This window comes from Choloepus didactylus, chromosome 2, assembly GCF_015220235.1.
Source record: "Choloepus didactylus isolate mChoDid1 chromosome 2, mChoDid1.pri, whole genome shotgun sequence".
NCBI classification, from domain to species: Eukaryota; Metazoa; Chordata; class Mammalia; order Pilosa; family Megalonychidae; genus Choloepus; species Choloepus didactylus.
Genome location: NC_051308.1, coordinates 63703810 through 63728805, shown reverse-complemented (window position 1 = coordinate 63728805; position 24996 = coordinate 63703810). Strand labels below are relative to the sequence as shown.

Below are 24996 nucleotides of genomic sequence, written 5' to 3'. Positions count from 1 at the left end.
ACAAATAATTTGCTTATTTGTCAGCACAAGTATCTTTATCACACCTTTAATCACATGTGTCTGTATCTTTGCAGCATATCTGACTTGGATAATAGTAATACTGGATACAGTCCAGGGCAGCAATGCTGGAACATAATCACGTAACTGTGTACAATGGCATTGCTACAAATTTATGGCCTTTTCCCTCATTTGGCCCTGAGAAACTGGATAGAGTGAGAAAAACAGTTGGCCAAGCAGAACACTGGAGAAAACAATAGTTGGAGGGTAGATAAAGGAAGTGAAGGGAGGCAATGAAAAAGCAGTGGATCCACGTACAAGAAAAAACCAGGAAACCACATGGACAATGAAGGGTACAGATTTTCAAGGAAGTAGTGATTAAACAGTTCCAAATGAAGCAGAGATACTTAGTAAGAGTAGGGCTGTAAAATGTCTATTGGATTTGGCAATAAGGAAGTCATACTGATAGTAATTTGAGAAGTGTTGGTAAGATCAAAGATGAGATTATAACAGGTTGCAACAGTGAATGGAAAGTGCAGAAGTGGATACTGAGGTAGAGAAATCTTTTTGAAAAGTTTAGAAAGAAGAAGAGACAGGGAAGAATTGTGGGGTTTGGGGGAGCACTACTCCTCATCACTCTCCACATTCTCTCCATGGATGATCTGTGTTTATATGCTCACAACCCCGAAATCTTTATCCACAGCCCAGCTTTAGACTAATAGCCAACTATCAAATTTTATGTGGATAATTTATATTGAATATCTCATACTCAGTACAACCAAACAATTCATCATCTCCCTCTGTAAACCTACTCTATCTTCTACATTTTCTCTCTCAGTGGCTGGTATCATCTACCCAGGCTTGAAAACGGAATCATCCATGACTGCTCCCACTCCCTCATTCCCCAGTGAATCACCAAGTATTGCCAATAAGGGCCCAAGTATGTTTCAAATAAATATTTTCCACTATTCATTACTATCGTTACTCTTTAGGTTTAGGCCCTTACGGTCTTTGACCTAGATTACAGCAACCTTCTAACTGATTGATAACTTGCCTCCAGATTTATCCACCTCAAATCCAGGCTCCATACATCTTAACAGTACTCTACCTAAAATACAAATCCAAATGTGTTATTTGCGTATAAAATCTTCAATTTTTTTTCTTTTTTTTTGTCACATAGGATGAAGTCCAAGTTCTATATGTAAAGCTCCATAGTCTGGATCTACCATTAGCGAGCTCTTGCAGCAAATAGAGTCCAGAGGTTCAGATTTTGGTTTCACAATTATCTAGGCGAGCAGACAGACCCCTGGAGGAATCCCCAAAACTCTTCCACAAGGTTTACAAGATCAAAACTATTTTCAAAATAATACTAAGATACTATTTGCCTTTTGCACTGTGTTGATATTTACACTAATGACACAAAAGCAATGGTGGTTAAAACTGCCGGTACCTTAGCACTGAACAAGGTAGTGGAACCAAACTATACTAACAGTATAAATTAGTAAAACTTACTAATTTTGTTAAATAACAATCTCTTAAACCTTGGCCTTTTAATTTTCTGTGTGATGAAAGGGGAAGTAAACATGAAGCCCTTCAACTACATACCAAAGTATGATGATGGTTGTGTCAAGAAAAAGCACCTATGAGACTATTAAAATTGTAAGGTAAAGTAGTAACTTTCTTCATGGAATAACATTACTTGAAAGAATGTATGGCTACACAGACTTGAATATTTGGCAGATATTTTTCTTAAAAATTAAATGAAATGAGCTTGTTACTTCAAGGAAAACAACTAATAATAATTGTTGTCAAAGATAACATTTGAGCTTTCAAGTGAATATAAGAATTTTGCAAAACTTGTATCTGGCACTATGACTGACAAGTTTTCATTACGCCTTTCTGAGAGACTGGAGGCAATATTAACAAATGTGATCTGTTGATACTGTGTTGTGAAATGGGCTATCATTTGGAAAATGTGCCTAACCCATATTTTCCAAGGAACAAATGCATGATACTACAAAACTATGCAAGAGTAAAAGATCCATTCAAAATACAAAACAGACCAATAAACTGGATGTAACAGAGTATGAAAACTCCAACATCTGTTTTTTCTAATTTTTTTTTTATTTTTTTAATTTTATTGAGGTTGTTCACATACCACACAATTATCAAAAGATCCAAAGTGTATAATCAATTCCCTCTGGTACCATCACACAGCTGTGCATCCATCAGAACAATTAATTTTTTTTACAATGGAACATTTTCATTACTCCAGAAAAGAAATAAAGACAAAAAAGGAAAACTCAAATCCTCCCATTCTCCTAACAACCCCCCTCCATTACTGACTCATAGTACTGATATAGTACATTTGTTAAAATACTACTAACTGTAGTATATAGTTTGCAATAGGTATATTTTTTCCCTATATGCTCCTCCATTATTAACTTCTAGTTATAGTGTCATACATTTGTTCTGATTCGTGAAAGAGATTTCTAACATTTGTACAGTTAATCATGGGCACTGCCCACCACAAGATTCACTGTTTTATACATTCCCATCTTTTAACCTCCAACTTTCCTTCTGGTGACATACGTGACTCTAAGCTTCTGCTTTCCACTCCATTCACACAACATTCAGCACTGTTAGTTATTCTCACAATGTGCTACCATCATCTGTGTCCATTTCCAAACATTTAAGTTCAACCTAGTTGAACATTCTGCTCATAATAAGCAACCACTCCCCATTCTTTAGCCTCATTCTATATCCTGATAACTTACATTTCAGTTCTATGAGTTACATATTATAACTAGTTCATATTAGTGAGACCCTGCAATATTTGTGCTTATGTGTCTGTCTTATTTCACTCAATACAGTGCCTTCAAGCTTTCTTCATCAACCCATTTTTTAAAGATGGTTTTGTTCACACAACATACATTCCGTCCTAAGTAAACTATTGATGATTCTCTGTATAGTCACATATTTATGTATTCACCACCATCACCACTATCTATATAAGGACAGCTCCATTTCTTCCACAAAGAAGAGTCAAAGAAGGTAGAGAGACAAAAGAAAACGAAAAAAGAAACAAAAAAAAAAGAAAAAAAACATGACAGGTAGGAAGTGGCAAAAGGAAAGACAGCATTAAACTAAAGTAGAAAAAAAGAGTCAGACAACATCACCAATGTCAAGAGTCCCATACCCCTCCCTTATATCCCTCTCTCAAATTCACTTAGCTTTGGTATATTGCCTTTGTCACATTAAAGGAAGGATAAAACAATGTTTCTGGTAATTATAGTCTCTAGTTTGCATTGACTGCATTTTTCCCCCAATACCTCCTTATTTTTAACACCTTGCAAGGTTGACATTCATTTGTTCTCCCTTATGAAAAAACATATTTGTACACATTATCACAACACTCTAGGTTTCACTGAGTTATACAGTCCCAGTCTTTATCTTTCCTCTTTCCTTCTGGTGTCCCACATGCTCCTAACCTTCCTCTTTCAACCATACTCAGTCATCTTTGTTCAGTGTACTCACATTGCTGTGCTACCATCACCCAAAACTGTGTTCCAAACCTCTCACTCCTGTCTTTTCCTATCTGTTTGTAGTGCTCCCTTTAGTATTTTCTGTAGGTCAGGTATCTTGTTCCCAAACTCTCTCACTGTCTGTCTGTCAGAGAATATTTTAAACTCTCCCTCATAATTGAAGGACAGTTTTGCTGGATATAGGATTCTTGGTTGGTGGTTTTTCTCTTTCAGTATCTTAAATATATCACACCGCTTCCTTCTTGCCTCCATGGTTTCTACTGAAAAATCCACACAGTCTTGTCAAGCTTCCTTTGCATGTAATAAATCGCTTTTCTTTTGCTGCTTTCAGGATTCTCTATTTGTCTTGGATGTTTGTTAATCTGATTATTAAGTCTTAGCATAGGCCCATTCAGATCTATTCTCTTTGGGGTATGCTGTGCTTCTTGGATCTGTAATTTTATGTCTTTCATAAGAGATGGGAAATTTTCATTGATTATTTCCTCTATTATTGCTTTTGCCCCTTTTCCCTTCTCTTCTCCTTCTGGGACACCCATGAAACGTACATTCATGCTCTTCATGTTGTCATTCAATTCCTTGAGACATTGCTCATTTATTTCCATTCTTTTCCCTACCTATTCTTTTGTGTGTAGGATTTCAGGTGTCTTATTCTCCAGTTCCTGAGTGTTTTATTCTGCCTCTTGAGATCTGCTGTTGTATGTCTTCATTGTGTCTTTCATCTCCTGTTGTGCCTTTTATTTCCACAGATTCTGCCAGTTGTTTTTTTGAACTTTCGATTTCTATCTTATGTACACCCAGTGTTTTCATTATACATGTCATCTCTTTTGCCATATCTTCCCTAAACTTTTTGAATTGATTTAGCATTAGTTGTTTAAATTCCTGTATCTCAGTTGAAGTGTAAGTTTGTTCCTTTGACTGGGCCATAACTTTCTTTTTCTTAGTACAGATTGTAGTTTTCTGTTGTCTAGGCATCTGGTTTCCTTGGTTACTCCAATCATGTTTTCCCAGACCAGAATGGGCTCAGGTCCCAGAAGGGGGCAATATTCAGTATCAGGTTTCCCTGAAGGTGTGTCTTAGAAGACTGACACACCCTCTAGGCCTCAAGCCACTGCTTTTCCTAACCAGCCCAGCAGGTGGCACCTGTCAGCCTGTTGTTCTGACCGGTGTAATGAGGTGTTGCCCACTTAGTTTCTGTTTTGGCTGTTTTCCCCTAGGCTCTGGGGTCTGGTTCTGAATGGAAGGTGGGTAGTAGAGCTTGGTACCACCTCCTTCCTCTTAGGGAAGATACATCCCCTAGGGAGTTATCATTTGCATTTAAATAGTTTCTTTGTCTCTGACTCTGGGTCAGAGCACTGTGAACTGAAAATGGCTGAGGCTTTCTCCACTGAGAGCTCAGGTTGAGAAAGAGAAAAATGGACATAAAGCCCCCTTTCAGGGACATTCCACAGCCCCCAGTTTCACCTGTCAGCCAGAGATAGCGCCTAGTCCTCTGGGCTCCCCATCCCGGGACAGAGAAGTCCCCTGGCTGTTCAATGTGAGTTGTCACTAAAAGCCTCTGTCTGCTTGTTGGAGATTTGTAGCTTGCACTGAGCAGTCCACATTTGCCAAGTAAAACCACAGTTGGAGCTGGACTAAGGTATATTCATTTGTTCAGAAAGTCCTGCTCTCTATCACAGTGAGGCTTTGTAGTTCAGGCTGCCATAGGGAGAGGGGGCTCCTGGCTCAGATCTGCAGTTTCTACTCACAGATTCCATGCTGCGATCTCAGGCATTCCTCCCAATCCAGGTTGGTGCACGATGTGTGGACAGTCACAGATGTCCCCCAGCAGTTATTCCAGATAATTTACTAGTTGTTCCTGGTTGTTTATTAGTTGCTCCAGGGGGACTAACTAACTTCCACTTCTCTCTATGCTGCCATCTTCTTTCCAACAATCTGGTTTTATATTCTATTTTGCAACTAACTTTTAAGAAACTACCACTTGTTTAGTTTTGGTGTAGTATTAAACAAGAATAGGTACAATTATCTGAAAAGGCTATTACAATAATTTTCTTTTTTTGAACTACATATCTGTGTGAGGCTAGATTTTCTTCATTTACTTCATTTACAACATATCACTATAGATATGACAACTAAGCTATGTTCTACTAATCCCAAAGAGATCTGCAAAAATGAAAAACAATGCCACTCATATTTTTTATTTTGTAGTTACTTTTTAAAAAATTGTTGTTTATGTGAACATAAGGCAGGTACATTATTATATTACATGGCTATATACTAAGTGGGTATATTTTATGGTATTTATATTATATGTGCATATCTTTAACTAAATAAATAAGACTGAAAATTTTCTCAGTTTTAATTTCTAATATGGAAAACATAGATATAATCTATATAAATAAAAGCTCCAGAAGGACTCAATTTTTTAGGGTACAGAGAGGTCCTGAGGAATAAATGTTTGAGAATCTCTGGAGTAAATGAGTCTGTAGTTCTAAGTCCATTTCCTGTCCATTCATATAATGTGTTGAAGTTCTTATTTCTTTTTCTGTACAATATCACATGTATCTTTATATTCCAGTACTTACCAAGCATATAATACTTGCATATCATGCATTAATGAATATTATATATAATTATAATGAATATAATGAATCCATGAATTTGATGCAATGAATACATTAACTCAATGAGTAAATCACTGAACAAAATCAATGAAATAAATAAAAAAATACATGAAAAATGCAAAAAATTAACACAAATCAGCACTCTCTCTACTCTTCATTAAACTGGTCTTTTATTTCCTGCTTTTATATATACTATATATGTTTTGTTGATTGAATGCTCATTTCCTTGGCACTACATGTCTATTACTTACCATTCATTCCAAATACCTAGTACAAGAATAAGAATTCTTTGAACATTTACACACAGCAACTAACCTCCGTTAAACTTGGTATCTAGATTGTATTAAAAAATTGTTCAAGACAGCACATCCCTCCTTCAAATAAAGTATTTTAAATGCTTAGTGTGATTAGAAATAGGTTTAAAATTTGACTACAAACATTTCCTAATAATTGCTATCAGGTAGAATATAGAGGCAGCACATTCAGCTCTCGAAGAACCACAGCAACAAAAGATAAATGAAATCCCCAAAGAATGTCAAGTTTTTATATTAGTAATTAACTTTAACATCTACCATCGCCTAGACTTTGAATCAACTGAAAACAAGTGGAAAAAAAATGCTTTTCTCAATTTTGTTAGGTCTGTTGAGAAGCAAGAGACATTAGAGACAGAAACCTGGTTAATCTGTCCCCAAATAAACAAAATGAATCATGAGAAAAGTTTCCTCTAACAAAGACTTATCCAATGCAGTAATTTTGAAAAAAATGGTTTTTTTTTCACTTACTTTTGCCACACTTTCTCTCCAAGGTGTACACTTTTGTAATGAACAGTGAGATGATCTCTACGACCAAAACATTTTCCACATTCTTCACATTGATGAGCCTTTTCTCCTTAAAACAAAGATTCAAATACTTTTATTATAATATGAATTTCAGGTGTTTTTTTTTCCAGAAATAAATTACCAAACAATAAGATAACACAGTGGCAAATATACCAGAAAGTAAAACCACAATTTGTTCTAGGCTATTTCCTTAATATTCCTCACTCAAATATCTTTCTTCAAAGAAACTATGCTTATTTTTATGGATGTGAATCCTTTCCCCACTTGGAGAAAAAATTGGTAATAGCCTTTTGTGGTAGACTTCAAATCTTACCTTTCAATTAAACAGAGCAAGATAAATATCAAATACCTCAAATGAACATGCAATAAAGGAAGTGAGGATGCCTAACTCTTCAAAAAAAGGACCTGAACATTTTCAGATCTTTTTATTCTACTTTTAAACAAGTTTTCATTCATGGGATTTCTCACATTTGCAATGAGCCAAAACACAAATATAAGAAAAAATTCTAGATGAGTCAAATTTTTATCCTATTCTTAAATTAAGTTACAAAGTGTTGGTCATTAAAAATCACCGTCAAAACTTTAATATCAGTGTGCAATTAAATCACATGACCCTTGAATTAGGAATTTAGAATTCTCCTAAGAACAAAAATGCATAATTCCAGTGAAAAAAGTCATGAAACCTTTAGCAATTCTTAAAAGTGGTGATAATAACTGCAATCTGTCTCACTGGGATCATTTAAGAAAATAATTACCATCTGTGGCATACTTAATATTTAATTTATTTTTACAATAATAGTAATAATCACCTGTTCTATTGTGCTCATAGAGATGGCTCTTTCCCATAATTGTGCTCATATAGTTGGCTCTCTTAGCACTTCCTGAACATCAGTCTGAGAGGAAAACATGAAAGAAATCCCCAGAATATAAAAATTATAAACACAGTATAAAGATCTGAAATTGATCAGGATTTATTAAGGTACTCTTGTCCAAACATAAGGCTTCAAAATTCACTATAACATAAACTATAACACTCAGTTACAATTATTTCCTTTTAAACACCTAAGTTATACCAACTTCTCAAATCCGATCAAAATGAAAAATATTACCTTGGCTTCTCCCTTTAGGGCAGTGCCAATGGCAATTATTGCACATAATCTCATGTAATATGCAAAATACAAATTCTGAGAATTTGATTAAAATAAGACTTTAAAATATACTTTATAGTCTTTATAATAACAGAGGGGTAAACAAGTGATTAAAATTACAGTGAACAAAAAACATGTCTTAAAATTATGTACCTTTCAGATGTGTTTTAAAAAGGTCTTTAGAATCAGTATTATAGAGGGTGACCCCCATATACCAAATTATTAACATTACAGCCAACATAAACATGACGTAGTATTGTATCTTTTTCAGATGCTTTTAAAAAGGATTTTGGAAAACTGCATTACAAAATACAGCTCACCTGAATGTATTTTTTTGTGCTTTGTAAGGTGGTCATGACGAATAAATGTTTTTCCACATTCATCACACTCATATCTTTTATCATCATGATGTACTCGTAAGTGAAGTCTATAAGGAAAAACAAAACTGAAGAGCACTGAAACTGGTGACATGGAAGGAATAAGCTTGATAATTCATAAATAATGAGAACTGGAATGTTTACTCAAACATGCTCACTGATTATGTGCTTCTATTTCTATGACTTTCAGAGTCCCCCTCACTCTTTTATCACCTGAAACCAGGGATCTTACCTCTTCCAAAAAAGCATTTCATCATATGTACATGTTTATACCACTTCTTGATAAAAATATTCCTTCCTAACTTCTTGGATACAAAATCTACTTTAATCAACCTACCAAATGTCTAGGCCTGTTATTTATCTGACCAGTTAAGTCTCAGAAATATAAGTGAATCAGGAAGGAATTAGAATCGGACAAATGATACAGCAAATAATTGAGGATTAATCCTTTTCTGAACAACTGATGTCACTTATAAACTGGTAGTCAACAATTATATTTTATAAATACAAACGTGACTTTTCAGAAACTGTAAATGTAGTCAAAGATTCAGCCATAAGAATAATTAAATTATAATTAATGCACACAAGGCTTTCTGAGAACATCAGTTTTCAACTTTGCTGTTAGCTTCATAATAAAACACTATTTAATGACAAAGAGTGAAGAAATACATTAAGTTTAAAACACCATAGTGTTAATGAATTCTGACTCAAGGAAAAGTAAGGAAATAAAGATTTAAATAATAACAGCTTAAAAAGTAATTTCATACTGCAGAACGAAGACAATATTAAAAGTTGTAATGTAAAGTTTTACACTAATGTTTTTGCACAACTTCTCATAAATGCTATAAAATGTTTTAATTCAACTTATGTAACTAAAGCAATGATAAGAAAACAATTAAAATAAAGTGGAAATTTTATTTTATTTAATCTAAAGGGGGGAAAATGGCTTGACTTACCTGTATGAACTCCCATGACGAAAACTTTGCCCACAAATACTACAAAGATGAGGCTTTTCTCCACTATGAATTCTTAAATGTTCTTTTAAAGTAGTTCTGTGTTTAAAAAAAAAATATATATATATATACACACACACACATACACATATATTAGTTAAAAGATTTGTTTTAGTGACAGTGTATATATTAAACTTCGATTTCCAAGTTAGTAGAAAGGTGTTCAAACTAACAGGTATTTTCACAGTTCTCCCTTTCTCCTACAATATTTTTGCTCTTTATTGGACCAGTATCACCACTATAGAAACATGCTTGTTATGTCTCCTGCCTTAAAAAAAAATTAAATTTAACTGTGGTTTCCTTTGCCACTGGTTTGCTCAGAAATTTAGTTATGTAATTGAAACAAAATTTCAAGAATTATATATAAAAGATGCTCAATCATTACTACTGAATTAGGTAAAACTGATGGGAATTTTGGTGGAAAGGGTTTAATAATATAAGGAATCCAGTTATCAGTACTTTCCTTCCAAATATGTGCTCAATACTTGTTCAAAGAATGTCCTAAGGCAGAGAAATATTTTCCACAAAAAAGGGAACCTATATAAAGAATACAATTATTGCTATTCCTAGCTCCCCTAGCTCCACGGATGGCTACTGTGTAATCATTACTGCTCTAAGAACATCACTAGCAGTCCCTGTAGTTCAACTGTCAGTTTTCCCACATTTTTAAACTGCTGAATGAAGATGGACAAAGTTATTTGGGGGGGAACAGAAAGTGAAAGCAAGTGTGGCTGACTTTTGCAGGAACCTTCTGGCTGTCACTACTACTTAGTTTTTATTCCAATTCCATAACTAGTGAGCTTAAAAACTAAATCTGAAATGAAGGTAGAGCTCTGCCAGTAGATGGTGCTCTTCTGAAAGTGCCATGGATGCTTGGCACGTGCCAGCCTGAAGATGTATCCAGCTTTGTGGAACACATCTCTAAAAATATTCCTAGATCCCTAACAAGTAATAGCAAAAAGATGCAAGGTTTACTTGGCCTTTTAAAAATTTTTTTATAGAAAGCTATTTATGGGAAAATGAATTTATAATGCATACATTAACTTTACAATTTATCAATCAGTAATTACATGTTTTCACATAAATATAGTATACTGATTTTCCTATTCCATCATCATATTCAGCTGTCTATTTTAGGGAAGTGACATGTATTAAACAGTATTAAAGTAGACACTCATATACAGCTTGGGATATAGAATATTCTATGACTTAGAATGCCTCTGGCTATTCCTTTCTGATCTCATCCTCCTGTCTTCCCCCTCAGAAGTAACATTCATGTTAAGCATTCTCTTGCCTTTTTTGTTTGTTTTTATCTATACATGTACCACTAAACAACATATTACATACTTTTGAAAAGCTGAGTAGCAAGCACAAACCTAACAATATTGCTACTATTAGATAAAGCACCCAGAAGATAATATGAATTCTGGATCAGAATCTAGCTGTAGCTTCTCTAAGGGTCAAAAGGAGCCCTTTCTAGCATGGGTAAAACCATGAATAAATAATAGAAAACAAAAGATTCACCAATCAGAACATATTGAAGAACTAGAAGAGACCAGGTACTGGAAATCTAGTAGAAATATTTGGTTGAAGTAAGTGGGCTGCTTTATGTATCACCGATAGGTCAAAAAAGAACACTTCTATGAAATTCAATGAGTATACTCAGTTATATTAAGCAGCAGGGCATAGAACAGGACACTCATTAGCACACAGAAGTACTATACAGAGGCAGAGTACAGTTAAGAATCTGGGCCAGAGCTACTCTACCATTCTGTCCCCTAGATAAGAGTAAACATACCAGCAGGGCTTTTAGCAGTGACAACCCTCACCTGTCTTTGCTGACTACTACTACTAATAGTATGATGAGTATGTACTGATTGCCCATTTTATATGCTGCACAGTGGATATCTCAGGATCTTCATTCACCATCTTCCTGGGAATTCCCTTTGCTTCTCTCCTGTGTTAAAACTATTTCCTGTAGTCCTTGTGTCCTTGTCTTCCTCTTTATTGGTTTACTTTCTCATTTTGGTGGAGCCAAATGTCAGTAACTTCCTGACAAAGAGAATTTTAAAGCCTAACTTTTTGAGAACTTGAAAATGTCTTTATTCTATCATCAGACTTGCTGGTTTGACTGAGGATAGAATTCTAGGTTGGAGTTTACCTTCCTTCAGAATTTTGCAGGTACTACTGCATTGTCTTATTTCTAATGTTGCTGTTGAGTGAGAAGTTCAAGTAATTCTAACTCTTGACTCAGTGTATGTGATTTTTTCCACACTAGAAGCTTACAGAAGCTTCTCTGTCCCTAGGATTCTGAAATATCACAATGATGTACATTGGTGCAGCTTTATTTTCATCTAATGCCCTAAACATTCTGATGGGTCATTTCTATCTGACAACTCATGTCTTTCAGCTCTGGGCAATTTTCTTGAATGATTTTGTACTCCCTAATTTCTCTGTTCTTTCTTTCTACAGCTCCTATTATTCAGACCTCTTCTTATCTGGTCCTCTTATGTTCTAATCTTTATTTTACATTTCTATGTCTTTTTGCTCTACTTTCTGGAAGATTTTCTCAACTTTTTGTCCCCCAACTCTTCCACTGAGATCTCAACTTCAGACATCATGCTTTTAACTTGAGAGCTCTGATTTGTGATCCTTTAATACAGCATTCTGTTCTTGCTTAATGGATTCTCTATCTTCAGCTGAGGACATTAATAGTTGTTCACTTCTTTTTTGAAGTTTTCTTCTTCACTCATAATCTGTTTCCTTCAAGCTCTTTTTTTTTTCCTGCTTGTTTGTGTTGGAATCTCTCTTCCATTTTAAAGGTTTTCTCCCATGTCTTATCTTTGACCCTCTGCTCACAATTAAGTTCAATAGGCTAAAAAGTGGATGAGAAGGTCAGAGAGCATGGATGAGTCTTGATGATTCTTTGCTTCACTGTAGGTAACCTGGCTATACCATTTGTCAGGGAATACATTAGTCCTTATGTTCCTCATATTTTCAGGGAATAAATATTCTAATCTGCTGCCTGGAGGGTAAAGTCTAAAAACCAAGGGGTTGGCAGGGTTAAGAGCTGGGACTCACTGGTTTTAGCAATTGGAATACATTTAATTGCATAACCACATGGCATATTTCAGTCCAGCAATCCTCTATTTCTATGTCAGAAGAAAAAGATCCAGATTGCCTAGCAGCAACGGCCTCCATGGGTGGTGGAAGGAAACCAATGCTCTAACTTCTAAAACGGCTTTTACTCTAGTGCTCCTTGTTCTGCCCCTCCTTCATCCCCAGTTCTAGAGGTACCTGATGCTGTCTTCTGTGGATTCTGTGGATTCAGATTTCTTCACTGCCACTTTGAGATTTCTTTTTCTTAGGTCTGCTAAGTCAGTTACCACTGATCCATCTGCTTTCTGGCTCCCCAAATCTGCAATGCTCTTGCAGCTTTTCTTTTCCCCGTCTTTATAGTTTACTGTCTTTAAACACACACACACACACACTACAACTCTTTAATGCATTTTTAGTGAGGTTTCAGAAAGAAACAAAATGATACGTATATTAAATCTACTATCTAAAACTGCGAATCTTGACTTCATATCATCTTCTACTGTATTTTACACGTCACAACTGTTATTTCTATATAACAGTACCAGGATTTGTCCTGGTGAGCAGATAATTCCTCACCTTTCTCGTACTGATTTTCCACAAATAAAACAAGTCCATTTTCTCTTTCCACCATGGGTACATTCAATATGGCGTTTCAAATTTCCAGTATCATTAAACTGGCGACCACATATATCACACGGAAAAGGGCCTAAAAGAGGAAAGAACAGTGTGTACTGAAAGTTTAAAACTTAAGCTGAATTTAAAAGATGTGCTATAAATTCAGGTCTACTATAATTAGTACACATATCATAGTATACTTCAATTATTGGTTTATATTTTCTCTTCTATTCTAGATTGTTTACTCCTAGAAAGCAGCTCACAATCGTCTTTATATTCCTAGAGTACAGCGCCTAGCATCTCACCAACATATAATAAGTGCTGAAAAAACTAACGCGTTAACAAATTGACATGGCCAACTCCCAGTTTGAAATCAGACTGGAACAATGTAGTACATGCTACATACTAAGTGCCTGGTAAAAGGAGGAAATGAGAAACTCTGGAAGAATAAATACAGGACTTTAAAAAGTTCATGGTGTGGAAACGTATTGCTGTTCCTAATAACTACAAGTTTTCCGTGATGATAGTAGATTGAAAATACTGTGGCACATTTGTTTAGTCTTAGAAAATTAAACCCAGGCTTCACACCATAATATTGACATTAGCTGGATTACAAATCTCACACTGATTTTTACCGAAAAGCAAATGGAGAGAAGACAGAATTCTACTGAATGGCAAACTAAAAGAAAAAGAATGTATGAAAAAGAAGTATAGTAAATACAGTTCCAGGAAGTTATATATTTGGAAGATGTCACAGAATTTGGAAGGTTAAACTGAAGAACAAATTCTAATGAAGAATTAATCATAATAAAACAATGTAAAAAAATGGCACTTAGACACTAGAATTCAGAAATGTATCTATCATCAAAATTGTTCACTAGCTGCAGTAGTTTTGGGGAGGGCTCAACATGTTGCACATTAGAAATGAGATGTAGTTATTGAATTATGTACCCACAAAACAACACATGTTCTTAATCTACATTCCTGTGGATATTAACTCATCGTAAATAGGCTCTCTTGAAGATGTTATTTTTAGTTAAAGTGTGGCCCAAGTGTATGAAGTTGGCGCTTAATCCAGATTACTGAAAGTCCTTTAAAAACTGAAGAAATTCAGCAGTAGTAATAAAAAAAACACGGGAAGAGCAAGAAGCTAAAAGTCAATAGAATCCAGAAGAGAAAGGAGAGGATCATTGCCATGTGACAGAACAGTCAAGGAGGCCCAAGGATCACCAACAGCCAGCCCCAGAAGGCCACAGTCTTCAAGGAGAAAGAATCACCAGACTGATGGCTTGATAACGGACATCTCCTAGCCTCAAAACAGTGAACCACTAAGTTACCGTTGTTTAAGACAACCAATCTGCATGGTATTTGTTTTAGCAGCTGAGAAACTAACACAAGAAATCACCTCAAAATGTATATCATATTAAGAATCTTTAACATGTTCTAATTTAAAACCTCTAATATTTCATCTTCCATGGGATCTGAATCATTTACTCCTTTATTACCTCATTCAATAAGTACTTACTGAATTTTAATTTATATTTAGCATGCTGTTAAGTACTATGAGAAATCCTTAACCTCCTCCCCTTCCTCACTCCTGAAAAGGATCCAAGAAGTTGAGAAAAGGAGAGTCAGCAGTTGAATACTTGAAAATAAATAATGAAAAAAATAAAAGTGCCAAGACAAACACACTATGGGAAGAGTATGTTACAGGAAGAGTACAATATCTACAAGTAAAACATCAGCTGGGTAAAGGAAGAAATGAAGCATCCTCTTTCAAGTTCAGTTATTTTTCAGGAGCCTTCAAAGAAAATAACAGTTTCATTCTCCCCCTACACTGGATCCAATTTTCTAGCAGCTAAAACTCTTTGAACTTTCATTTATGGAGCTAAGTTGGGAACTTAAACTAAAGCAAATATTCATGGCAACTCTCTAGATATGACAGAATTACAAGATTTGACTCTTTAAAGCCAAATTCTCTTTTACACTTATAAATAGAATATTAAGAATTCTTCTCCCTTAACTGTACAAACTGCATTACTTAATCCTCACATAGGTAGCATGAATATGGCTTTGAAATAATCTAAAACAGTAGTTTTCAAAGTTTAGTGTCAGGACTAGTAGCATCAGCATCACCTAGGAACTTAGAAATGCAAATTTTGGGCCACATCCCATATCTACTGAATCAGATAGTCTAGAAGTAGGACACAGCAATATTTTTTAACAAGTCCTCAAAATGACTGCGATATACACTGAACATTGAGAACCACTTATCTGAAGTATATAGTGATTTCAAGAGAATAGAAGCATAGAGAGGGGATGCAAAGGAAGCTATATAAATATTATATATAATACTCAAAATGGTATTCTATTTGGTTTACTTATTATCTTAAATAATGGTAGACAAAAATGCAAAGTTACTGTTCTCTTTCAGAAGCCATATTTCTCCAAGGTTTTGAAAATATTAATAATTAATACTATCTCAGATACAGTCCCTGAGACTCTATAAAAGTTTCACTCACTAAGTTTATTCTTCAGAAACTTAAATCCTCCAGTGAGCTCCTATGCCAGCTAAGTCCCAAAACCCAGAGGCAATAACCTCTTCAAAAACATCAACCAGATGTGTCCCTTTTTCCCACAATGTTGACACCCCTTTTGAACATGAACAAGTTAGGGTCATCACTACCTAGACATCCCTGAAGATCGGGAAAGTGATTAAACTAGAAGAAGGGGTAGCAACAGACAAGATGGAATTTAACAAAGGATTAAGACTATTGAATTTCTATATAATTTTCTTCTTCTTGGTTGCTGGGGTGTTGGAATAGCTAGAGGGAAAGGATTGGAATGGTGGTGTGGTGGCCCATGGCATCCTTTGAAGTTTGTTCTGTGGCTGCTTGTTGAATTGTAGTTTGAAATCTGTCACCTTTCTGAGTATGTGTTGTATTTCACAATAAGGAAATAACTGAAACTATGGCACTTTAACTCATAACAGTTTTGAAGATTTCCTATGTAACTACTTGCTAAAGCATACTTTGAAAGATGTTACCTTTTTGCACTTGGGTTATGTTTCACAATAGGGAGATGGCTGAGACCATGGAATTATGAACCATGACATTCTTTGAAGTTTGCCCTCTAAGTATTTGTTGGATTGCACTTGGAAAGTTATCACTTTGATGTACATATGTTATATTCTGTAATTAAATAATACGATTTAAAAAATAATACTAGAAATAACATATTTACAGAAAGAGAAGGCAAACTATGTCTGGCACTATGTACTTGGTACGTATTACCTCATTTAGTCCTCTTTCACAAATGAGGAAATAAGCTCTGTGACTGTTTCAGCTCCCATGGAAAATTGCTAAATTAGTCTTGGAAAACAAACCTGCCTACGAGTTCTTCTACTTCCATTTCTATACCATGCTACACCTATTAAACTTTTTCTTCTGAATATAACCTAGTAAATATCAACTTTTATTACCTAATCATTTGTAAAATATTTGTGTGAGCACAGCATTACAATGTAATTTATTCACTGGTTTGATTCCTGACCAGGCAGTAATTTAATTTGGTAAAAATATTATCCCCAGATCCTAACACAGTGCTGATCACATAGCTAGCAGTTGCTCAATAAATATTTCCTAAGTTGAATGTATTTCTCTTGGGTTTTTTCATCATTGAACTTTTCAGTTAACAGATTAGCTGCTATTCCTTACTTCCTGGCATTTCTGGAATTTCTCTTTTTATTGATCCACTGGAGCATGACAGAAAAATAAATAATCCTTTAAATTAATCTAAGTAAAACAAGAAGAAACAAGAAATCTTAAATATCTTCTAGGTCAACCATCTTTTCAGAAATGATCTCTTCAACAACTCTAAAAACTGATCAGTTCAGTATCTGCCTGTATACTTTCATTGATGGGAAAGTAACTACTGTGCAAGATAAGTCACTTTAATTTTTATGTTCTTATACTTAAAAAGGTTTTTTCTAAATTGAAAGTAAACCTACACCTTAGAATTTCCACCCATTGTTCTTAGAATATTTACTTACTACATTATGCATTTTAAAAAGGTTGAAATAAATTAAAAAAAAAAAAAAACAGGAACAGAAAAAGGAGATAGAAGGAAATATGTTAGCCATAAAATTGTTTTGCTAAGACATTTCTACAAGGTGGCACAAAAAATAACACCTATAGTTTTCATTTCAAAAAAGAAGAAACACACTAATTCCCCCAATAAAATGACTTCTTAGAAATGCTGAGATGTAATACTATGAAAGAACTTAGCAAAGGGAATTCAGAAAGGGTAACACTAAAAAGATAAATTATCTTCCAGCAAACACTTATATATTAGAATTGCAAAGATCAAGTATTCTCAATTGCACAATAGATCCTTGAAAGCATTTGAAGATAGCTGCTCTACTTCCCTTTCCCAGATAAAATATTTCAAGGTCCTTCAAAAGGTTTTCACATGACTTGATTTTAAAACCCTCTATCACCATAATTACTCACTTCTAGAATTCATATTTGTCAATTTCCATCTTAAAAGCAGTATCCAGAAGTGAACACAATTTTCATTTCAAAATTAGACTACTACCCTCACTAGCTCTGAACAATACACTTTTATTAATACAGTTTAAAACTACATAGGTCTTTGTCACTCGTCACATTATTGGTTCACACTGTATCTAAAAAGCCTTTACTTTCAAGACCATCTGTAAAATGAGGAGTTTGGATACTCTACCATTTTATAGTTCAGCAAGTCCTAGTGAATAAAAGTCAAATTATTCCCAAAGCTTTATAACTTTATATTTATTCTTAATTACACTTTAACTTTGTTTTGATCTACAGTGTAGCATATAGGTTTTTCGCATTTTTATTTTCTGCTATAATATAAATGATCCCTGCTAGCTTTATGTCATCTACAAGTTTCATAAGCATGAAGTATATATTTTTATCAAAGTCATCAATAAAAACATGGAATAGGACAGGGAAGAGACCTCTACCTGGTATAACATAAATCATTACTGGGATCAATTGTCATAAATTTACCTAACTGTATTACCATCCAGCCTGTAAGTCTCCATATTGGCCACAAGCATTAGGGACAGAATTCATCAAATATCATATTGAATTCCAAACTAAGTTTATTATATTCCCTGAAAAATAAAATGAATTCCCCCCAACCCAAAAAATGCTTCATTCCAAGCACTTACAAACCTATCCATCAATCAACTAAGAATAAATGTTAAGTTTATGCCCACTAACACATTTGCCCTCAAAACAAACAAGCAAACAAACCAGTTACCTCCAGGAACTGCAACAAATCCAGTACTCCTCCCAATTTATATGACTTTCCTCTCATAAACCAATACTCAAAGTTCTTCAAGGTTGATTCAATAATAGCAGGATCCTCCAACATGATGTGATAATCAATGATTGTTACTAACGTGTGAGGACCCAGGGCCCTGGGCCCCGCTCTCTCCTCCATTACTGAGATACACGCAGTCACATACATGACCAGGAAACTGCCCCTACCCCAGGGGGGAAAGCATTAAAACTTCCCTTCCCTAATCACTGTTAGTAACGAAATTTTGGGACACCTTGTTGTAACCAAATCTCGCAAGAAACTCCATTGTCATAAACCTTTATAAGCAGCCCCCTGTTGGCATGCCTCTCTCTCTCTCTCTCTCTCTCTCTCTCTCTCTCTCTCTGCAGAATGGCAGAACACTGACTTCACACTCCTGACCCATCACTATCAGGATGTCTTCTGTTTCATAAGTCCCTAAATTAAACTCATGGGTAACTCCATGTCAGGTGTGTTCTTTGGCCTTGGGGCTAATCTGGGTTGGAACAGATTGTTTTTAGAAAAACAATTTCCTTACCGAGATGAAATTTTTCTTGATGCTTTAACCGTGCAAACCGTGATTTGAAATGTTCTTCACAATAGGTACACTTAAAAGGTTTATCTTGAGAATGTAAAATCATATGTTCCTCCAGGTGTGGTCTTCGAGTAAAGGATTTCTTACAAATCTAAATAAATATACACATAAAATGTAAGAGAACCTGAATTAAAAATTAAAATACAAATCTCCTGGGGGAAAAAAAATACATAAATGTAAGTAAGGAGAAATTTCTCCCAACAGAAAGCTTATCAAAAGTCTAACCAAAATTACATATTAAGATAAACTGTCAGTAATGACACAAGTGTTATTTTCTAATTTCGCAGAAAAAATTTCTCTGGAAAAATTATAGTAAAGCATTATTTCAAATTAGAACTAAAAGTGACTGAACTTCAACTCCTGGACTCTCTGATAGGGCTGTAGAATAATCTAAATTCTAGTCATATATTTAATGGATTTAGAAATCCTATTTTAAGTCACTTCTTTGTCATGAATAAAAGGTTTTTTTTTTGTTGCCATTTATTTGATTAGGAATATGAGTAAGAATCCACAGAAAAATCATTTCAAAATTTCTCTTGAAGTAAAAAGGAAGAGAAAACTTTTTAAAGAAATTTGGCAGACAGTGGATTTTAAAAAGGAGGGGAGCTTTATATAAAAAAATAATTCATTATTAATAATTACTATTGATGTTATTTTAATAATAATAAAGCATGTACCGTACACCAGGCACAATGCTGAGTAATTCACAAATTACTTTACTTAATTCTCAAAATGATCCTATGAGGTGGATATAATTATTATCATCATTTTACAGTTGAAGATGATGTTTATTAAGGTTCAATATCTGCTCCTATGGGGAGAACGTATCTTATGCAGATTTAAATAATTAGTAAACTTCAATTCCTAAAAGCTGAAATGAGAGAACTGGTGAGAATTTTGCTGTATATATAAATTGTATCCTAGGAGTAAGGGAGACAAATAAGGAAGACAATAATGACAGCTGATGATCCCTTTAAACAACATTCACCTAAATACAGAAAAAGTACTTTAGGGGTAAAGTGGAATAAAGATACCTACAAATTCTTTGCTGTTTCTCCCTTTAAGAAGTGGAGTCTAATTCACCTCCCTTTTAATCTGTGTTGGCTACAGTGACTTGTTTGACAAATAGAATATAATGGAAGTGACATTCTTGGACTTCTGCAGCTATAACAATCCTTGCAGTTTCTGCCCAAGCTGTTTGGAACATATTCCCTCTTAGAATCTAACTGCCATGCTGAAGGAAGCCCAAGTAGTCCCACAAAGAAACCAATTATCTGGAGAAAAAGTGAGATACCCCACCACCACCAACAACAGTCCTTGCTGAGCTCCCAGCCCTCAGCCAACACCAAGTTGCCACCCACTTTGGAAGTGGATCCTCCAGACCCAACATTCACCAACTAAAAATCAGTAAGTGACTTCAACCGACACCACACTGAACAGAAAAATTACAGTTAACACCCTGCCCCAAATTTGAATTCCTGACACACAAAATGGTGTGATACAATAAAATGATTGTTTAAAGCCATTAAGTTTTGAGCAACAGGTAACCAGATATAGGAGGAGAAATTCTAACATTTTAAGCTCTATGCAATAATATTATTATAGTTTATATACAACTGTAAATACATGGTACAACAATTACAATAAAAATTAAAATCTGGATTTCCATTTTCAGGTCCATCACCTAAAAACTAACTCATACCAGGTTTTGTATCCAAAAAAAAAAAAAAAAAAAAAAGGATAATTTTGTATAAAAGAAAGTATCTAGATGTGAGATAAGTTAAGTAGTTACATTACATTACTTAAAACCCTAATTACCTCACTTTCTGAAAAGGCAGCATTACATTTATTTCGGTTTTCTAATACAGAGAAAAATTAAAACCTCTTACATCACATTTCCAACTTTCACTCTTAGTCTTCTTAATTGAAATAAATTCTTGTGCATTTTCAGGATGAAATCTACCAAAGAAAAAGAAAATTATTAGGAAAAGATTATATTAAGTCAATACTCCATATGAATCTATTGACAAGTGATTAGAAGAATCGGCACTGATTTCTCTTTCAAGCAGATAAGTACAGATAAGTATTTTAAGAATACAGGTATAATTATAATTCAATAAATTTATTTGTATACCTAAGTTTATGCAGAAATAATCAAAGAAAAGTCTAATTATATTTTAAATGTATTCAAGAATCTAGCTATTTACACATAATATGAAAGGCAATGCACTTAATATTTTTATTCATATTTCAGTACATTTAATTTCTTAGAGTTAAATTACAATACTGTATTATATATTCCTTCTCTCATGAACCTTTATACATTAAAGACAAAGTTGAGCAAGCACGAAGAATAAATTTCCTAGAGTTCTAAAACCATACATTTCCAAAAACATTCTTATAAAAACCAAAAAATAGAAAACAATCTAACCAAAATGGTATATTTTAAACTTCTATATTATGAACTATAATTCTTGTTTCAACATCAAAAAACTCATCTTAATAGCATGATGACCATTATGAACAAACATTTGCTTCCCTTTTCTTAATTAATCTGTAGCCTCTGCAAAATGAAAAAACTGGAGACAAGCACTGCATAGATATTTTTAGCTTATTACATATATAAATTAGAAAGCACAATAAATTATGGAAGCAAGATAATACTTGCCTCTTAACATGCTTGGCTAAAGTCTTCTTGCTTGCATGAAGTTTATTACAATAAGGGCACTTGTGCTCCTTCTTATGAAATTCTGTTTCATTACTGTGCTTCTTCCTGTGAACAGTTAGGTTAGACTTCGTCGAATAGCGCTGGTGACAAATATCACACTCAAAGGGCTTCTCACCTGTGTGAACACGGGTGTGGCTCTCATATTTTCCTAGAAAAAAGAGAAATGAGAATTAAGCTCATTATATTTGCTGTATAGGGACTGAAATTTAACAATGGAACAAAATCTGATAGTTAAAATCATATTTAATACAATACTTGTACCCACAACTAGAAAAAAAATTACCTAAATTTCTACTTCTGATAATTCTCAAGACTTATTGCTTTGAGCTTGCTGTGCAAAGTATGCTCTTTGTCTAAAAGTTGAGTTGTTTAAAAAAAGTTCTTCATGCTTACACATTTAAAAGATCATGAGTTTTGAGAAATTTACTAAAAATTCTGCTTGCAAATTCTCTGAAATAAAACTTTAATATGCATTTTTAATTAAAAATCAAAATTCAGCAAAACATCTATTGATGAAGATTTGTTTTCATATTTTACATTTACTGTATATATCCATGAATTGAAAAGAATTTTCAGATATGAGAGCCCTTTTAAAAATATCATAAAAAGTACAAAATTATATGCTTCCACATTTTATATATTTTTTTCCTCTTCCTGCAGAATGAAATCTGGAAGGGATACTACAAATCTAAAATACTGAACAAAATCAACTTTATAAAATACTTCATTACAATCAAATTGACTGATACAAGACCTCAAGTTATAAGACATTAGGAGAACAAGAAAATTGCCAGTATTTGCATGCTCAATACTACACTGATAAAATCAACACACATAGGCAGTATCAGAGAAAGCAGGGAAAGGAAAAGATGAACAGGTAAGACAAATAGACATCCAGAGTCATACTTTTAATATAAAACTTGCATTACAATTTGAGTATACAACTGCACTCATTGTTACCAATAGAAGGAATCAAGAAATATTAACATACACTTTCTAAAGAGAAAAGTTACAATAAAAGATGAAATAAAAAGATATATTTTGGCTTAAATGTTATTTACTTTCCTACTTAGAATGAAATTCTTCTACATCATTATTCAGAATATAAACCTTCACATTTCAGAGAAAGAATAGCATCATGGGTAAGGGCATGGACCCTGGACCCAGACAACTACATATGAACCCTCGCTCTTTAAACAGCAGGCTATGTGACCCTGGACAAGTAACCTCTCATGCCTCAAAAATTCCTCATCTAAAAAACTGGGATAAATAATAGTATTTACCTTATTCGATTACTGTAAGAATAAACAAACATACATAAAGCACTTACAACACTGACAATTATAAGCTATCAATTAATTTTAGCTATTATTATTACCATATAATCTAAGTTGTGAAGATGCACACCTAGTAGCTTAAAGAAGAAATATCAATGAAAGATACTTTCACACAAAAGCCAATTAAGAAAATCTCCCAATATAAGAACAATTTTTAATTAAAAGTTTAGTTTTGCTGTACACTGCAAAATAAATGCATAAATTATTCTTCAGGCAAACAGCTAATGTGAAAGTATAGCACTTCAGTCATGCACTTCAAAAACAAAATAAAACCTATTAGTATCACGAATAATAAAATAGCCCAAAATATTCTAAGGCCACTGAGGAAGAAAGCAATCATAATTATTTTTCTACTTAATAAAATTCATCAGTTTATCAGATATATCCATATATAATTGAATTTAATAAACTAGTATGTATGCATATTTTGTAAAAATTTCTTAAACATTAATTACATCACACTTTCCATATAAAGAAAATTGAGTAAAGGAAACCATGCTATTTTCCTTAAAGTAGGGAGAAGGATGTCAATCATAAAGAAAAACAAAAGTATGATGGAGAATCCATGCTACTGCTAAAGTTGCCTGGTATTGGTTTCCTCTTTGCCACTGCTGGGGCATTTCACCTACATATGCATATACACAGACCACCACTACCACTTCCCCTGCTGTGTTAAAGGGATGAGATCTAAGCCTGGACTTTATTGGGAGGAAGGTGTTCTTGTGTGTCCCAAAAATCTCCAGTGAATTTTCACAAAGACCTTACAAATAATAAATAGGTTTTATAAAACCTAAGTTGAGATACATTATGGTTTAGGTCAGTGTTTTACAAACTAAAGGTCATTAGTGTTCATGAAATCAATTGCTTGAATGTGGCCAGCATTGAAAAAAAAGGGAATAGAGTAGAAAATAGGGTACATTCATATGAGTTTCACGAGATTTTTTGTCTGAAAAACACTAATATGGATTACCTTTGGCAAGTTATAACCAGACCATTACTGCTACAACAATTTCTTTGGGAAAATGTTAATTGAATTAATTTTTTCTCTATTATTGTAATCTCACATGCTTATATTGGATTTCTTCACATTTTTTAAACATCAATTAGACATCAGGTGAGGTACAAAAGTCAAAATCCAACCTATGAGTAGGTACCAGAGTTTTAATTAGCAAAGATTGAGGTAATTATGCTTCAGAACTTATTCTCCCATATAGGCCATACAAAATTAACATTTTTTGCAGCTTTTACAAAGAGAAGCATCATCAAATTAGTTCACTGTATTGGTGATGTGGCTAAATTATAAATTATACCTTGAATTTATTCATATGGCATACCTAAAAGAATACTTCTAAAATATTTAGCCTTAAAATATAGAATTGTGTCATTGTTACTTACTCTTCTCTAATAAGAATCAAGTGGAATCTCTATCAGGATGGTCTAATGAGTCATATTAAAAAAAAAAAAGCTATAAAACAGTCTCTACCTCAAGAAGAAATTATGAATTTAATCAAAGATTTTAGTTCTCTGTAGGAATAATAAACACAATAAACTCCATGAATATCTTTATCCAAATTTTCTCTCATCCCATCTGTCATCTTGCCTCTATTTTTGTTTTTACCCACTAGGTTTTTGGTGTAAGAGGGAAATGTCAAAGGACTCTCATTTGCATGTGAATAGGCTGAGAAGAAAACAGCTGGTTGCCTAGGAAAAATGTAACTAACTGGATCAGAAGTCTC

The 24996-nt window shown here is 33.9% G+C and overlaps 1 protein-coding gene across 2 annotated transcripts in view; it reads right to left on the bottom strand.

The window, feature by feature from the left end:
• Positions 1-24996, bottom strand: part of ZBTB41 (zinc finger and BTB domain containing 41) — a 58385-nt gene that overhangs the window by 28321 nt on the left and 5068 nt on the right. For both annotated transcript variants that reach the window (XM_037825103.1, XM_037825104.1), the window contains exons 3-9: positions 21864-22071; positions 21085-21154; positions 19139-19286; positions 13216-13345; positions 9484-9579; positions 8471-8577; positions 6946-7051 (exon numbers count right to left, since the gene is read on the bottom strand). In XM_037825103.1, coding sequence (XP_037681031.1) covers positions 6946-7051; positions 8471-8577; positions 9484-9579; positions 13216-13345; positions 19139-19286; positions 21085-21154; positions 21864-22071 — 865 coding nt within the window. The remainder of the gene's footprint in view (positions 1-6945; positions 7052-8470; positions 8578-9483; positions 9580-13215; positions 13346-19138; positions 19287-21084; positions 21155-21863; positions 22072-24996) is intronic.